Here is a 19,212-nt window from a genome sequence, read left to right on the forward strand (position 1 = left end):
ATAAATCTTCTGTCTTTTACTTGATGGCTCCTGAAGACGTTGATAAAAGGGCTGACAAGGCAGCCTCACCCTCTACCCAGTGTGTGATGTCTTCTGTTGGGGACAGGTATAAATGCCAAGTGAGCAAAGAGCTGTCCTCAAGTCCTTGAGGGAGTGAAGAGATTGATTGCATCAAAGGGCAGATCTTGGATGGCACTCTGCACCTCTCTAGGGAAACTTGAGAATTAATCACGTCTCTTCTCATAACAATGGCCATAACATCCCCCCAGACACAGTATCTGTCATGTCCAGCACTGCCTGGGGGGAAGTCTTGGCCACCAATTTGCCTTTGTCAGTTAAGGCCTGGAAGTGGGCTTTATCCTTCTCATGGAGCTTGTCCTTAAAATTTAGAAACTTAGCATAACTGGTAAAATCCTATTTGGCAAAGAGGGCCTGATAATTTGAGATCTTGAGTTGGAGGGAGGTGAAAAAAGACTTTTCTTCCCAGGAAGTCGAGCTGCTTGTGTCCCTTATCAGAAGGAGTAGCCTTGAGGTGTTGCTGCTTGGATCTCTCTGTTGCCACCTGCAGCACCAAGGAGTTAGGCCATGGGGGTAAAAATAAAAACTCTCCCTCTCTAGCTGGAACAAAGTAACACTTCTTGGCCCTCTTAGGGATAGGAGCACAAGAAGCAGGAGTGTGCTGAACTGTCTTTTGCTGGGTCCGTGATGGCCTCATTGATGGGGAGGGCCACTCAACCTGGACCGGAAGGCTGAAAAATGTCCAGAAATCTGTGCTGAGGCACCTGGACTTCCTCATGCTCAATCTCCAGCACTGATGCCATTTTATGCATGAGCTCCTGATACTGGTGATCTGGCAGAGACAGAGAAGATGGAGTAACCGCCTCATCTGGCAAAAATGATGAAATCGCTCCCGGAACTGTCAGAACCAGCTCACCACCTTCCTCAAAATGCTCGACAGGTATGGTTGGGGATAGATGGTCAATGATAAATAAGGCTTATGTACCAATCCCGGGTGTCCAGAGTAGGGCTTCCACAGCCTCCAGTAGGATGGATCAACTGGTGGGGGAGGATGCCATGGCATAAAGTACCACTTGTCTCTTGTCTAATCATGTCTGGCTGCAGGCCAGAATCCTGATCTTCTAGAGCTTCTGTCAAGGGCCACCTTTATCCGGAGTTGCAGGCCCTCCTGTGGAGCTTCCGACTCACTGGAAGAAGAGGCCAGATCCTGGACTACGAGTATAACTGATGGTACTGATAGCTGTGTATGGACACTGGTGGATGAGACAGGAAAATGACTCTGAATCCTTGGAATAGTCTCTTCCTCTGGTGTAACAATGTCCCCGAATAGAGATGGTCCTGATAAGAGGAGTCAATGTGGGTAAGGGACAGGAAATATGTCCTCTGGCGAGATAAAGGTCTCAGTTCACCCTGGTGGAGCAGTTGGAACCAGAGTATCCCTGGTCACGGGGAAGTTGGATCCATCTGGAGATGTGTTGCTATAGGTGCACCAACAGCTCTAGATTTGGATGGCAACACCAGAAGCTGTTTATCTTGAGCCTTTACCATTGAAATCGATGCTAGACCAGCAGATCCATATCCTTGCATTCCACTTTCTCCTGCCAAGAAGATTTACTCGGGCTTAAGTCTTTAGCGCCCATGCACGCAGATTCTCCTGACTTTGATGGGATCAAAGAGGCTTCCTTTCTCTTCAGGGCAATCTTAGACCACCATGGTTTGTCCTTATGTCTATGAGAGTGCTGGTAACGGAGTCTGGCTTGGCTATTTTCTGCTCGGTGGCACCTCTTCATGGTTCATCTGGGGAATTGGCTCACCACTGTCCGCACCCCATGAGGGGGTCACTCAACCCATTGTTCTGGTCAGGAGCTGCAGAGCCTCTCTTTTGTGGCTTAGCCCTCTGGCCAAGTCACCATCATCCTCCCCTTCCTGAGTATTATCAGAATCCCCTTCCTCAAAGACTCAGGCCCTCTCCATATTCACTGAGCTGCCTGCACCACTTCTGCAGCAACTGGTAGGGGAATATGTGCTCTCCCTCTATTCCGGATTATGATCCAGAGACCCTCAGACCAACAGTTCAGGTCTATCCCTCTCAGACAGTACTGTTCCTTCCCTGGACTGCTCCCTACCCTGCTCTTTCTCGGTCTTCTGTTCTGCACCTTGTATCAGGGAGCGTGACTGCAGGCTCACCTCATTGCAGTCCCCATCTATTGCAAAATTCTTCTTTATAAACCCCACCCAGCTCCTTCCCCAGCTGGATTTCATCAGCAATTACGCTTTAGCACTCCTTGCCTTTCCTCCAGGTATGAGTTAATTGGCCTAATAGAACCATTCAGGCCTCATGTGAGGTAGACAGCCTAACACAGTGCCCCTTACTTCCATTGGAAGTGTTTCTTAGAACTCTCAGCCTCTATTTCTGAGCTTGTGCTCGAAGATGCACTGCCCACTTGCTTAGATTGATGTACAGGGTCAGTCCCCAGCCTGGACCTAATTGGGGTCTCATTGCCTTCTCCTTCAGATGTTTCCTTAGCTTCAGTTCCTGACCCTCACAACTTCTGGGGGGAAAGGAGTGGCAGATGCTGCACTTGGCTGAAATGCGAGCCTCCCCCAGGCAACAGAAGCAGTGTTGACGTTCATTGGGCACAGAAAAGGATCAAGGGCAAGAAAAGTTTTTGAACCCCAGAACCCTGGACATCATCCCAGCATTCTTCGGGGGGGGGGGATTTTCTCAGGGGGAGGAGAAAAGGGGGGAAATAACTAACTACTAAAACAATTATATACAAAAATACAATATATTTACCGCAATGGCACAGTAGAAATGAATCTCAGGACACCAAAGATTCTGACTCGGACCATGCGGCAGTAAGAATGAACTGAAGAGTCATTGGTATGCAACAACCTTTATGCCCTCAATTCAGCGCACAACGAGAGCTACTGAGCATGTCTGGGCCAATGGATACTGATTGTAAAAAAATTCCAGACTCAGGTGCATGGTGCTCATGGGTACCCACATGTGAAATACACATAGGGGCTATCATTCGAAGAAGAACTTGACGTTTTAATAGCGGACTATAATTTTCCCAAAGCATCCTATGAAAATACCTATCTTGATCAGATGAACTAAAGGAGTTTCGACAAAATGTATATTTGAAGTAAGAAAATTTTTTTGCAGGTGATTGTTATTTAACCTAATAAGTATCTTGTTATGGATCAGATACATGTAACTTGTTCTGAAATAAAAGCAAGGTTTTCACATGAGAAGCTTCCTTGCTGTATAATAAAGATACCTCTCCAGCTCCCTGGAACAGGATATTGTGATCGGACAGCTTGTTCTCAGTGATACGCAGAGCTGCTAGAAGACCTGCAACAGCCACAGACGCTGTTCCTAAAATACAAAATGAATTATTTTGACTACTCTTGAAATAGTAATTGCAAAGTCTTAAGTAAAAATTATCAATGATTTCGAAGTACTCATATAGCTAAAAGATGCAAATACTTGAGAGTTAGCAATTACAATTTAGATGGGGAGTCGTTTGTTTGTTTTGCTTTATACTTTGTTTTTATTAAATCAGAGATAAACGAGACTAATAACTTTAGATAAAGTAAAATAAAGATTATGATCTTGATTCTAATCTCAGCTATGTTAGCATGTACTCTATCTTGCCAACCACACCACCTAGTGCTCAGAATTCATTTGACCAGATCTCAGGAACTGAGCAAGATCAGACATGGTCAGTAATGGGAAATGCCAACTCCCATTGGCAGGATGCACACTAACTAAGGCAAGAGTTGTATAGAGACCTTTGCTTCAATTAGTGTGTAACATGAAATGAGAGGTTATTTATCTCTTACAGTAACTGGAGGTCTTCAAGGTGTCTTTATGTACATGGATCCCACTGTAGCTGTGTGTGCCCCATGCAAGTGAGCCCAGAGTCTTAGTTGCAGCATCCTCTGGGGCTGCACATGCACATAATACATGCTCTTGCACCCCTTCTGAGGAAAGAAAGGGCAGAGCAGCTCCAACCACCACTCAGTTCCTTCAGCAACACAGAATATCCCAGTACAGGACTGTGTCAGTGGGGAAGGAGGGGGAGTCACAGGATCCCTGTGGACAAAGGCATCTTGAAGCACTCCAGTTACTGTAAGGTAGGTAACACCTCTTTCTTCTTACAACAGTTGTCTACATGGATCCCACTGTAGAGGGCTGACTAGCAGTTATCTATCAAAGAGGGGAGTGATAGGACTCCTATTTAAAGAACATCTGTAGGACAGCCCTGCTAAATTGGGCATCTGATCTAGAAGCTGCCGCAATGGAGTAGTAATTAGTAAAGGTATGAACAGAACCCCAAGTAGGTGCCCTACAAATTGAGGGGCCTGCTGTCAAGGCCTATATTTCACTCATCCTGCAAGCTGAAGTGATAGCTGAAAAATGCAGTTTTCATGGAAAGATGGAACAACAAAAACACAATGACATAGGTTCAAAGGTAGAGTCCATTAATGCTAGAAATGCCACATTCATCTCCCATGTAGGAAACATTTCCTTTACTGGTGGAAATATATGAGTCAGCCCTTTAAAAAATCTTGATACAGTAGGAAGGGAAAAAAACAGAATGACTCCCAACATGTGTAGATTGTGACTGATTTAGATGTAATTGAAAATCCTGAGTGCTTTCGCAACAACTGGTAGTCCAAGATAAAAGAATCAGAAGACTCTCAAAGTTGAATGTCTTTCAAAAGTCCACAAGTAAAACTAAATGGAATTGTTTTTATACGTTAGCCTTTCTGCTCTGAATTAAAACCTTTTGAACTGCCTTGGAACAACTGCTATCAACAGAATTCAACCAGGTAGCTTCCATGCTGTCAGATATTGAGCACCAGACCAGGATTTTGAAAAATGTATGGCAGAATTGGAAGTGGAAAGAGTAGATCTATTGACAGGTCAAAACGAAAACAGATTTGTCCAAGCATTATTATATCAGCCTTATCCTGATGTATTTTCCGGGGAATTAATTACAGTGTGGGGAGGGGAGGAGAGACACAGCAGAACCTTTCCCCACCAAATCAGAAAAGCATCTGTCAGTGAACCTGGACTCAGTCCTTTTTGGGAGAAAAGTGGGGGCACTTCTTGTTTACAGTGGTAGCAAATAAGTCTATTGAGGGAACCCCCCAGCTCATTAATATTTGATCCAGAATCGAGTCTTTCAATTCCCTCTCAGGAGTGACCGAGCCCTTCCCACTGAGACGATCTGCCAACTTTTTGAGAGTCCCTGGTAAACGAAGAGGTACCAGGTTGATTCCCACAAAAAAAATTCTCTTCCTGACAGAGCGGAAGACCTTGCCCCACCTTCTTTGTTTATATACTGTATCACCATTGTATTGTCTATTAGAGCCTGGCAATTATACGCTGAAGGAGGGGTAAGAAACCCTTGCAGGCTAGACAAACATCTAAGCCCTAATAAATGTATGTGCTAGTGAGATCATAGGCTCTGAATTGGAGACTGCCTAAATGAGAACCCTAGCTGTGTGGATGCATCTATTACAAGCATCTTTGAGGGGGGATGGTTGGTGAAATAAAATACCTTGACAGATTAAATGGGGTCTGTCTACCAACACAGAGATATCAGTGCTCCTGGAGGAACTTTTACCAGTAAGTCTATGCTGTGTCTGACTGACTGATAAACGGATCTTAACCACCCCTGAAAAGAGTGGAGACGCAGTCTTGCATGTGGAGACATGTAAAGTACAAGCTATCATGTGAGCCAGCTAGCTAAGGCAAACTCTCACTGAGGTTTTGGCTGGGAATGGAGGTTTGTTCTAAAGAGGTTCTATGATTAATTATACAAAACCTCTGAGGAAGGAATGGTCTGGCTGATAGAGTTTATAGGGCAATGTCAGATTCTAGTGATTGAGTACAGGTGAGGGTGCCCTACATGACTGAACCCTTGGGTATATACCCTACATGGCTCACTGCATGTCCAAGCATTGCCTCCCACATCTACACTGCTATTTGTAGCAGTGTAGTGTCTTGCTGCCTCCCTGCTGCCAGAGCCTTTCCCCACCACAGTGAAAGATTCTGTCAATAGGAAAAAGGTTCCTGTCGGAGACTTTCCCTGCTGCGTGCAGCTACACACTGCAGTTGGTGTGGACACAGCCTGCCTTTCAATGCGGTATGTAGCCACACGTACCCTACATGCCATCTTAAGCATAGGCAAGAGTAGACAAGGTCTTAGATCCCCACTGCTCCCCAGTCCATGTCTCTTTGCACTTATCTGATAGAGAGCAGCCACTGAGCCACAGGCAACTGGACCAAATCCACCTCCCCTGGCTAGCAAAAGCCACGTGGCATATGTGCTATTTGGAACAGAGCAGGCCATGGCAAAGTGGGGCTTCTTGTTGACCACAGGATGTATCAAATGGGGTGGGGAAGCAGCCAAGGGTGATGCAGGGGAACTGTATAAACCAAGAAGGCCCACATGTGAGTGAACAGAAGCTGCTGCACAGTGTTGCCAATCTCAGTGATTTCTTTTGAAATGTCAAAAATTTGTGCTTTTTGAAGTATGCTGTCATTTGGTAATTTTTGGGCGACTTTTCACATGTGATCATCGAAAACTCGAGTTTTGAGGTTGGGAACACAAGAGAAGTGTCAGTCTGGAAAAAGAACAGTTGTAAGCAAGGTAAGGCGAGTTGTTCCTTGCTGCTTTAGGGAGCAGCCTGTTTTGGGGGTCTTGTTCTGAATTCTAAGAAATAAAGTAGTGTTACATTGCAACCTTCTAGCAACATAACAAGAGTATTCAGAGTACAATTTTTTTCTAGTTTCTCTGTGTGTATGATGTGAACATACCAGAATGCTGGGATTCTACTTATCAGAGTGCCTGACACTCTGCCGCTAAGTCACTAGGCAGGCAAATCTATTGCGTTTCAAACTATAATTATGCATTGCTGGTGTACCAATTACAGCTGGTAACCTCTAGTGAATTCTGGGTTTCCCTATAATCCTCTATTTTAAATGAAAAAGTTAAGAGTTTTCAAAACTATACTATTATAGTAATATTTTAGGTTTTTGCTCTGGGCATTTTTGCATGTATTGTACAGTATGATTATCGATTTCTAATTAAAGTGGCGCAAGTAGGTGTCACTGTAGTAATGTACTAAGATCTGAGGATTAGCATTTATTATTAATTCATTAATTTTATAAAAGGGCAACAGTTTTAAACAAACTATTGTAAAAGAACTCCACTTTTGTTTTCTTCAGCCATTTTCTGTAAAATGATAAAGATCTAGTTCTATTAGAGTAGCCAGCTCACTATCATTCTTTGTTGTTGGCAGTAACTGTCATCACTCCTCTTCAGCAGTTTGCCTTATTTGTTCTTCATGAAAAGGGGGAAAAAATGTCAGTGTGAGCAGCAGATTTGTTTAACCGGAACTACTGTAACAAATGGTTTGACCTTACATTTCACCATGCAGATCAGCTGCAGTTTCTGGAAAGACAATCAAAACATAATCTGCACCAGGCAAGTGCCAAAACATAAGATGATCTTGTGAATATTCCAGAATATGAGAAGAACTCTATCGCTATTCTATACCATCACAAAGACTATGGAAAAATAAACTCTGAAAGTTTTGACAACAGAACATGGCATTTTTCAGGGGGGTAGTAAGCAGTTGTGAAAGTTAACATGCTGAAACAATTTTTTCTAGCAGAGATGACAAATCCCCTATTACAACTAAATTCTAACCCACTCGAACATCATGGGTATGAAATTTGGAAGCAAACCCTACCTTATTGAGTTGTTTGTATTCTTCCCAAGTTTCTGTTGCAGTTCCTGTTACTGCTATTGGCACAGCCCTGAGCCAGAAGCATGTTGGCATAATATTACTTCTTATTATTCTTATGTGTTTTAGGGCATAGCCTAAGGTTTGCAATCACAGATTGAGACCTCATTGTTTTAGGCACTGTAGAAAAGCTTACTAAAAAGACAGTCCCTGCCCCAAAGCGTTTACAATCTAGGTTACAACCAAATACAATAAGAGAGAAACAAACAAAGTGGAGGATGATAGGTTTATATTTATGGATTTTATTTCATTTTGACTTAGAAGAAATTAAAAGGTGCCCATGGCTCTGAGTGATCTCCCAACTATTTACAATTACAAAAACATAATGCATTACAAGCAGCTCACACTTCTGCCAAGCAGAAACACATAAATACTAGCATCCCTGTATGTAGTCTGTACCTCATTCTCTCTACTTCTTCTCAAAGGCCAGGTGAAACAAATGAGCTCTGCAGTATGCCTCAAAGTCAATAAATCTGGGCTAATCTGGATTTGGGAGTTTTGGATGAGGTAAAAGTACAGCAAGCACAGTTTATTACAATGAGTGTTAGGCACATCTAACTCCCCATTCTTTCCCACTACAGGGTAGAGAAGGCAAAAGAGACAGAAAAGAGCCCCCTCTCCTCTCTCAGCCCACAGTGAGGAAAAAAGGAAGACCATGATCTTGGGGATGGGGAAAAGAGTTCAGTCCCTTAGTGGAAGGGACGAAGGAGGGAAGTGAGGGAAGTCCAGTGCCTAAGGGTGGCTTAGAAGGGAGCCTCACATGAGAAATCCACCCCTGGCTCCTTCAGAGGCCCTCTCAATAAGACCCCCCACTAGAGACTCTGGCTAAACACATTTATAAATATTCTAGGGGCAACTTGGTGGCTTTTATCTCCTCCTTCCCTACCAACATCTTCAAGAACTGGTCCACTCCCCCAACTTCATTCTGGAGTGGGGAAGGTAGCCCCTGACTCCAATCCAAAGGAAAGAAGAATTTTAAAGAAAGACGCCCTTTGTTCCTCCATCCTTCAGCTGCATATGCCTAGTTCATGCTGAGTGGATGGGATGGCTACATGACCTTTTATAGGCTTAGTCCAATTAAAAATATCTATTTATCAACCCCAAGTACAGATGTAGAGAAGCCTGCCTATTAGGAGAGGGGTTTTAGCAATGGAAAAAGGTGGGAAAACATATAGTAAGGACTTTGCCAGCTTTACAAGATGTCATTCACCACTTCACATCCCAGATCCTGACACCTACAGAGGCCGAGGGGCACTTTATTTACTGTGTACAGATTTAAGGAGGTCAATCGCCAGCCCACCAAACTGACAATGGTAAGTAAAATATTTCTACATGCAGCAACCACTCTGATAATCAGACCTTCTCGTAAGTCTTGGTGTTCATCTCGCTATTGGTGGGCAGTGCAAATAGAGATAAGAAACTTCGCTCCACCGAGGACAGTAGAATTTTTCTCTGGTGTACAGCAGATTGTGTTCTTGACAGTTATAAAGAAACTATCAGACCTTGACTGTCATGACCAGAACTGGTCTATTATCCATGGAAGGAGCAGCAATACTCTGAGACCTCAATGAATCATTGTGGTAGATACTGTGTTCTCTCTGGTACCCATTTCCTAAAATGAATGGGGTAGATACCTTAAAAAAACCCTGATTCTCTGCATTCACCAGTTTTGGGAGTGGAGAATATACAATTGGAGCTAGATCTTGGCCAATAGAGGAGATTGGGTAAGAAGTGGAAGAGATACTTGGAATTCCTGGATAGGTATCATAGGTACTAGATCATAGCAGCATGTCTGTGTATAAGATCAGAATTCCTAGTAGGCTCCAATAAGAATTGGATTTTTGTTTCTGTGACCCCAGTTGTTTTTCATTATGACCATCTTGATCTTCTGTTAGCATTCTTCTGAGATGAGCTCTTGTGCCTGACAGAAGGATGAATACTCTGTACAAATCTCTGATCAAAAAAATTGGCCTGGAAGAGATAAATGAATTTCCTTCTTTCTTGAAGCGAATGTTATTGTTACCATGATCCTGGAGAGGGACCCTAGGAGCATATGTAAAATCAAATAATCAGAGCTGGGAAAAGAGAAAAGCTGCCATCCATCTGCAAAACATAAGAATTCTCTGAGGATGGTAAAATGGGAATGCTTTGCAGACAAACCTCCATTAGGAATTTATTTAGATGTTTCAGACAGCTCTGTTTATCCCTCAATTCTGTAAGTCTAGAAATAGGATGGGGAGTGGGTTGCAGTGGTCCATTCTGAAGTAGATGATGGATGATCCCATTCTGGTTGTGGACTTTCTATGAGTTACTGACACTGGGAATGTGACAAAGCTGTTCCTGAAATTCTTTCACAGCTCCATAGGGTACCTCTTCTGCTCACTGTCCAGCGACCTCATTTTATCAAAACTATAGTTAGCCCTTTTGATCCCAAACAGAGAGCCTGGTGGTACCAACCAGCAGGTCTCACTCCAAAAAGGGCTGGTTGGGAGATGAGCAGATTGTGGTGCAGAAGGAAGGCCTGGCTGAGTTGTCAGCTGTTGCAGAGGGAGAAAAAAAAATGGAGGGAACCTTCAGAGGTAGGGCATTCCCGTGCTGCATGTGACTGAGATCTGCATTTGCCCCTAAGCTGCAAGCAGGCTGAAATGCCCACAGTAAGGGATCTCTAGACACTAGCATGAAGAAGAATTGAAGTTAAATTGCAAGGGAAGTTATATCACACAGCCTTAACTCTTAAAAAGTTAATTAAATGAATTTCTAGAATTAGATGGAGTGTAGGATGTAAATTAATAGGGAAAAGGAGAGGAATAAAAATAGGTCACTGGACGCCTGGTGTACCTATCCCCCACAGTGCTTGGTCTCAAAAAGGTGCCTGTGGGGGGTCTATCACCATCACCACTACACGTGCCCTTACATCTGCTCAGCAATTAATTCTGTCCCTCAATCCCCAAACTGATCTTGTCCCCACCAGTCCCCCCTCAATTCTGCCCCAATCTGTTCCCCACATCAGCTCTGCCCCCAGCAGCTCTTGGGGTTCTTCATCTCTCCCAGGCCTAGGGGAGTAGCTGCAGTTTGGGGTCCACCTCCCCCTTCCCAGGCTGTGTGTTGCAGAGAGAGGGGAGAGTTGTCCCACTGCTCATAGAAGGAGAGCAGGGACGACGGAGCAGAGCCACCTTGAGCTGCTAGGTTCTTTCCGCCTCCCTACCTTCCAGTCAGAATGGTGTCAGCGGCTGAGGGGAGAGCACAGAGTTCCGACTGCTTCCTGCAGCAGCCATGATCAACTGCAGTTCTCCAGGAGCCAGGCTCATGGGAAAAGAAGCCAATCAGAGGGGATTTTGCCCCAGGCAATGGTAAAACTGCACTCCACAGCGACCCAATGAACTTTTTAGAAATTTAATTTCCTGGGTTTGCAGCCCATTGCACTTCAAGCACTTCCTATCGTCTAAGCACCCAAATAGAGTAGGATGAGAATATTTTACCTTGAATGTCATCATTGAAAGTGCAGTACTTGTTACGATACTTATTCAGGAGGCGGAATGCATTGGCATTAGCAAAATCCTCAAATTGAATAAGGCAATTCATGCCATACCTAGAAATACAAAGGAAATGCAAATTTAAAATAGGAAACAATGCAATGTTGCACATATAAAATTGGAAGCCCTTGGAGTCAGATTTTGGATCAGAGTATAATAAAAACTATACATAAAGTCATGAGCTTCTGTCCTATATTTTGTGTTATTGTACTCATACACGTTACTTGGAAGGAAGATTTTGGACTATTCACACACCTTGCCGGGTTCTAAATTAACTGTTCAGGAAAAAAGGCCTAGGTTGCAGACATCTCAACAGGAACCTTTATGGAATGTGTACCAGTAGTCAAGTAAAGGAAAAAATAGGACTTAGAGGGAATGGGATGGAAAACAACACTGAATTTATTTTAATACCATTATGCAAATCAACAGGATGCCCCCAGAATACTGTGCTCAGTTTTGGTCATCCTGTGTCAAAGAAATGAGCAGATATTGAGGGAATTCAGACACAGGGAACAAAACGATTAGAAACAAAAAATAACTACAGAGGCATTGGCCATGACTCAGTAGTTAAAGTTGAGTTTAATTTTGTACTTAAAGCAGGGATGTAACCTCTTTGGTATGAATAAAAAAGCAGCATATCTACTGTTTGAGTATACAATGAATTTACAGTAAATTAACAAGTAAATAGTTAATTAGTTCATGTTAAAATTAATTAAAAATGCATCATTTCAGGAAGTTAACATCAGTTTCAGTCTTTTCTTTCTCGTGATTGATCTTAAGAATGGAATGACACAGACTCTTCAAGCATACCATATAGTTAAAATTAATTAAAATCTTCTGCATAGGTTACATTTGGAGAAATTAGGACATAATTAAACTAAATTATTAATGATTGCTGTATCCACTCGATATGATTATATAGGGCAGTTCAACAGCTCAGGTAATTCTAAAATAGGGCCAGTGTAACATCAGAGGTAACTCAGCCAATTACGATGCCAATTCTATAGCTGTAGTGAATCAATATAAGGGAGACTGGACAGGTATCAAGATGGTAGATTACTTGGCTCAACTCTCACTGTTCTCTAAAGGTTCTGTGCTTGCATGCCAGCTTGAGCAGTAGTGTTTGCAAGACTCTTAATAGATTGATGCCTTGACTCCATTATGCACCAAAGCAGCACTGCCAGGGAGCACAGTGGGAGCCTTTTAAAAATGCTAATCCGTCTTTTCGCATAGCATCAATCTCTATACATTTCCCTCTAATCCAATAAATCAATTGCATATTAAGGGCCAGATCCACCAGTTTATGTTAGCTGTTGTGCGCTTGTCTGGTACACTGATGAATTTGTCCTTCAAAGTTTTTTTTTAAAGCAATTTTAACATTGATACAATGTATCTTCAAATCATCAGAAATACTGCATGGTAGCATTCTCTTTGCATTTCTTGTTTAGCGATCATGTGTGATATTTTTAATACTTTTTTAAAACCAAGGAAATTGAGACAAAACAATCAAAACAAAACAACCCGTCCCACACACAAATTAAGATGGAATTAAGGCTGAGAATACAATTAGTAACTTAAGTGTAAACAAAAACACCGTAGGTATAGGAAAACACCAAGAGCTACAAGCATAGGAATTTCAGACTTAAGGCTAACACTAACTTCCCCCCCATCCCCATTTTCAATAGTTGGAAATGCACAGCTAAGACACTTAAACAACTTTAACTCTACCTGTAATAAAAAGAGGGGAAAGATATGTTAAAAAATCTGTCTTTAAAATCAGTTTAATCTAATTTGCAATCATACACACTATAAAGCCCTAATCAAAGATATGATTATTGAATGGTATTGTTGGAGACCCCAGGGCATGGCCACTAGTTAAGTTGAGGGGATGGAAGGCCATAAGGGTCGAGGAGGTCTCCCTGCTGAAGGCCTAAGGGCTTCTTCTCAACCCCCCCTTAATAGAATTCAGGCCTGGCTGGTTTGAGTAAGCTCTTTTGCTCTTAAAACAATGTTGCAGCCGCAGAAAATGCCTCATAGTGTAAGGTTTGCTGATCCAAGTTAAAGGAGAGACAGCTACAAGGCCAGACAGGATGTGCTGGTTGTTTAAGTTGCTAGGAATGCTTGTTAGAGGTTGCAGAAAATAAACATTGTTTCAGAGTAACAGCCATGTTAGTCTGTATTCGCAAAAAGAAAAGGAGTACTTGTGGCCCCTTAGAGACTAACCAATTTATTTGAGCATAAGCTTTCGTGATCTACAGCTCACTTCATCACTTCACTCTTATGCTCAAATAAATTGGTTAGTCTCTAAGGTGCCACAAGTACTCCTTTTCTTTTTGCGAATACAGATTAACACGGCTGTTACTCTGAAACCTGTCATTATGCAAGGCACTGCATTTAGCCATATGGAGTGGAAATCTATCAACTGCATGAAAAAACTTAAACATTGTTGTAACCCATATAAGGAAGGCAGAGTATCTGTGTAAAGTTTTGATTGGCTAATGTGTAGTGCGGTAGCATTAAGGAATATAAGTGTGTGTAATGACCTGCTCTGATGTGCAGGATTTGAGATTCTATTCTCCCTGTACCTTGTTTGCACGTGCAAATAAACTTTTCTGCTTCTCCACCCCGTTGTGATTATTGAGTGAAGCACACCAGGTAATGAACCCCTCCTGTTGTTTTGCCTCTGGGCACTGAGTACTATGCCACTATCTACAATGAACAACAGCAAGGCAAAATCTCAGATCCCCTGTTCAAAAGCACATAACCCAACTGCCTGAGCTAAATAAGAATCTTCTTTAGTTGTGAGCAGTATAGACCCAAGATATACAGTTCTGATAGAAGAGCAGTTCTGATTCCATCCAGAAAAGGGAAGTATACACATACACAGTAGCCTGTTCATTACAATATTTAACTCAAGTCTAAAGTGTATGTTAGTGCAATTTTCCTTTAAAACTCAGGTGTACTAGGCAAACTACATTGAGCAAAACCATAAGATAAAAACAAAAGCAAAGAATTGTTGTGACCATATTTATCTCTATGGAAAATACACATTTACAGCCATATTACAATTAGCCAGAACAGAAAGGACTCCATTGACAATAATAATATATGCTGAACATATATCTTCAGATTTTATGGGAAATGCTGGCACTATTTGAAACATTAATTAGAGGCCAATGGTTAAAAAGGAAATCTGTTGGTCAGTAATTCGGTATAGTAAATCATGACTGACTCCAAACAACCACTTCACTATCACCAAGAGGGCCTAGTCGTTGGATGAGATCAGCTGTTGGATGAAGAACAGCTGGTTGATGCTGAACCAGAAGGACAGAGGTAATGCTGGTGAACAGAGGAAAGTACTTTGAAGAACTTGCAGCCATGGTGCAGTGTCCATTAGTTGAAGATACACAATCATGACTAGTCAATTCAGTCAGTAGTCCAGTAGGACTCTTGGATTTCTTGCTGATGCTGAGCTCTCACACATCATCATCTGCAAACAACACTTTTTACCATCTCTGCTTGACTAGGAAATGCCATTCCATCCTGGCAGATGAAGACCTGGCTTCAGTTATTCATGCCTTCATCATCTCTCAGCTGGATTACAGCAATGCAATATATTTCGGCATAAAGGCTTCAGAACTTAGGAAACTCCAACCAGTTCAGAACTACCATCCTCAGCAACAAAGGCTACTGCAAACATATTAAACCTGTCCTCTGCTCTCTACAATGGCTTCCCATAGACTCAAATTCAAAGCCTCAGTCCTTATCTTCAATGCGCTGCCTGGCCTGGGCCCAGGATATCTAAAGACTATCTAAAGCTTTGGGATGAAGACCAGGATTGACAACTGCGTTCTTTTGGCAAAATGAAAAACTCAATAAGAGTAAAGCTTGTCTGTACAGAAGACAGAATTTTTTTAGGGGGTGGTCAAACTGTATGATGAATTTCCCAGAAACGAAGGACCACCACAAACCTCACCATCTTCTGCTCCAAATGCAAGATGTATTTATTTAACCTTGCCTTTTCTTACATAAACACACAGCAACAGGTATATTTATATATTTTTTAAAACCAAAACCTATCAGAACAAGATATTCCACACTGTACATGGTTCTTTGTCTAGGAACAGAATGAGAACCCAAACGTGTGATAGATGTGTAGTCACATTGATTAATGCACTACTGGAAGGTACTCAGATACTCCATGATGAGCACAGTATAAAAAATTATATATATATATATATAGAGAGAGAGAGAGAGAGACCTCTTCAATGGAAGAACCCTGCCAAAGCATTCAGTATATCTATAGGTTTCAGAGTAGAGGCTGTGTTAGTCCGTATTCGCAAAAAGAAAAGGAGTACTTGTGGCACTGTAGAGACTAACAAATTTATTTGAGCATAAGCTTTCATGAGCTACAGCAAGTGAGCAGTAGCTCATGAAAGCTTATGCTCAAATAAATTTGTTAGTCTCTACGGTGCCACAAGTACTCCTTTTCTTTTTGAGTATATCTATAGTACCTCAAAAATAAAGTTTTCATTGTAGAATGGTTTCTGATTGATTGCATGTTCATTTTTTCAATTTTTTTTTAGTGTTGTCAATGAATTATGGTCACCCAGGAATCTGACTGGTACAGATTCCATTTATTCTAACAAGCGATATAATCAATGGAGACTTTAGATGTAATATACTTTATACCAAGAAGATCAGACTAAGACTTTAGTTAGAATAATTTACCATTACCACTGACATCAAAATATTTTGTTATATGCTAACAAACATTCATATCAATATTTTTCTCTACTCATATGCTTGTTTTAAAATAGCTATGCAACAATAGTTCTGTAGTTAAAGCACTGGGATTTGCTGGGTCCTAAACTTTGCTCTGCCACTAACGCCCTGTGTAACCTTTGCAAGCTACTGATCCTCACTTGTAAAACAGAGATTAAATCCATTAATGTTTATGAGGTGCTTGAACAATATGGTGATTAGGCCATTGAATATCCTACAATCAAATGATAACTACGTATTTTATTAAAAATTAGAGATGGGCCAAAGCTGCATGACTCGGATCCAGATCCAAAACTTCCCCAAATGTCAGTGTTACTCAGACCTAGGCTTTTGGCTCAGGTCCTTATAAAGTTGTGTGATAGCCATGAAACTTCAATATACATGCAAACTTTCCCAAAAGGTGAAGATGCTCAGCGTCAGGGTTTAGGTTTGAATGAAAAATTCTAAAAAAAATCAAATATATTGTAAATTTTGGCAAGTCCTTTGGCAAGCCTTTAGCGATTTCTTCAGTGTTTGAAATTCCATGAGAGTCTGGAATAAAAGAAATAAACTAATGAATTGCTCAGAGGTTCTCTTTATGGTGCTGTATTGGCTCACTAGCTACCTGATCCTGCCCCTTCTGAAGTCAAAAATAAAACTCTGGGAGACTGAAAATGTAATCTTAGCTGTTTTAGTTACTCAACTATTTTTTCAGTGTTACAATTCAGCGCTCCCATTGTGACTGTTCTATGGTCTATCAAAGAGCAATCTCAAGTTACTTTTCATTTTATACTCATTTAAAAAAGATGAACCTAGATTTGAGACAGATGATCTAATTGAGATTCTTTTTCTTTTCAAAATCTTCAGGTCTTGTTTAGAGACTTGGCACTGTGACACTTCTTTTTTGAATACTGAACAGACTGACTGGTCAAGTGTCTGCATAGCCTATATCAGAAATAAAAACAGTGAATCAAAAGAAATCCTGTCTTCCCTCTGGACATGGTAAATGGCTTTATTCTTCATGACACTTTCTCAGCTTCTAAAGGTTTGTATTGTACATTGGCCCCTTAATATACTGAGAGATCCCAAGTAAGTGATCCCATATTCTTATAAGCTTATATTCTTATTAGCGGTTAAAGTAGAACACCACGGGTACTTAATTAAATGATTTCTATCTTAAACATGGACAGGAGTCCTGTTATGAATAGATATTTATAAAACACAGTATATAGTAAATCTTTCTATCAAGCTTAAGCAATTAGGATCTGTGCTTGTTATATGTATGTTGTGTTGTTTCTTGAAAAGCACACTCTTTGAACAATTAAAAATCATCAATAGAATAATAGAAGTTCTTCCTTTTCTTTGCTAGTCAATAATTTTACTTTGAATGCTTGAAAAATGCTAGAAAAGCTCAGCTTTGAGGTTTTCATTCCATGAATACATGATATAACACTGATTCAAAAAAGTCAAATTTTTTTGTAAGAGTTCTGTAAGAGTTGTTTAAAGAAAATATAAATACTTGGCTGCACTTCAGTAGTGTGTGGGTTAAAATGAAATGTCAGAATGAAAGGTGCTACATTATAAACATGATTCTTAATAATTACTATTAATGGGATCACATCTCCCAAAAAGCTTGAACTGAATTTCTAAATTTGTGCATGAAATATTTTTGTGGGCTAACATTCAGATTTATGCCTACAAATGGAAACTGCATGTGGGAAGCAGGTACTTAGAGGTTTCCATTTACTTTCACAAATCACTCTCTGCACTTACTATACCAATATCAAGACAGCATTTTGAAATTTTGTCCATAATAGTTAGAGTTTTCGTTTAAATAAGTTTACTACATGACAAGAATAAGCACAGTGCAAATGTTCACCGCAAAGATATAACTCCTCTACTCCCAAACAAGGATGGGTAATGGAAACACTACAGTCCATTAGCTGGGGGGGGAGGGGGAGGGAATAAGGGGCTTTTTAGTGATAATTTTAAATGAAATACTTTGTATTAATGTTTCAATTTTATTTACATTTTTGGGTCTAATAGAATGTTTCTTAATTCTTCTACAATAAGGCCTCAATTGAACGAGGTACTTAAGTATGTGAGAATTCCCACTGAAAGCAATAGCACTGTTCATGAACTTAAAGTGCCTACGTTCCTTGTTGAATTAAGGGCCAAGTGATTTATAGCAACTAAAAATCCTTTTCAGAAAGGAATATCATAATACATTTTCCCAGATCCTAAAAATGTCAGATGGGTTTAGCAGTTCAGAACAAGAAATCCTAATTAATTTGGTTATACTTGTGTTGGTTTTAAACTCTTCTCTTTAAATATAAATGATGCATTTGGATAGTGCAATTAGTCTGAAGCCTGGGGCAGCACATCTGCTCTTTCGAGCAGCTACTTATGGTATAATGAACAGACGGAAACATCTGAACTCCCACGGCTGATAGCTTTCACCCTGACTGTTAAAACCCAGCACATAATGATTTGTTGGAAGCATCAAACAGAAGTTTTGTGAAGGAAATTCTTCAGGTATTACACAAATTATGGAGTATATTTAATATTTGATGCTCTTAGGAAACACTTCAACTTAAATAACAGAACTTTGTGGTGGATTTTTTTTTACTGCATCAAAATGTCAAAACATCCTATTTATTTGCAACACAAATTACATTTTGAAATAAAAAGAGTGTTGTCTAATGGTTAGACCAGATAAATGGAAGAAGTAAACCTCAGCTCTACTTCCACCACTGTCTTAGCCTTTATTTCTGCAATGCTGTCTGACAAAAAATTCACAGCAACCTCTCTGTATTCAGTTTTCCCATGTGTAAAATAGGAATGATAAAAACTAATCACTTTTGTAGTATGTGATGAAAGCCACTGATATAAATGTGAAGTATAGTACTTATTTGATACAACATTCCATTCACAGTTCCAGTTTAACTTAAACTAGACACTTGAATAAGAACCAAATGGTCTGTCTCAATAATGGGATTTGTTAAAAAGTTTTAAGTAAAGCAGGTTTGTTTTTCAGAATTTCAGTGCCAGAAGTATTTGCATTAAC

At 40.8% G+C, this 19,212-nt stretch overlaps 1 protein-coding gene across 1 annotated transcript in view; it reads right to left on the reverse strand.

Moving 5' to 3' along the window:
* ME1 (malic enzyme 1) overlaps positions 1–19,212 on the reverse strand; it is a 292,439-nt gene that overhangs the window by 62,970 nt on the left and 210,257 nt on the right. Inside the window, exons 6-7 of the mRNA XM_077811631.1 lie at positions 11,328–11,437; positions 3,303–3,400 (exon numbers count right to left, since the gene is read on the reverse strand). Of these exons, the coding sequence (XP_077667757.1) occupies positions 3,303–3,400; positions 11,328–11,437 (208 nt within the window). The remainder of the gene's footprint in view (positions 1–3,302; positions 3,401–11,327; positions 11,438–19,212) is intronic.

This window comes from Eretmochelys imbricata, chromosome 3 (assembly GCF_965152235.1).
Source record: "Eretmochelys imbricata isolate rEreImb1 chromosome 3, rEreImb1.hap1, whole genome shotgun sequence".
Taxonomy (NCBI): domain Eukaryota; kingdom Metazoa; phylum Chordata; order Testudines; family Cheloniidae; genus Eretmochelys; species Eretmochelys imbricata.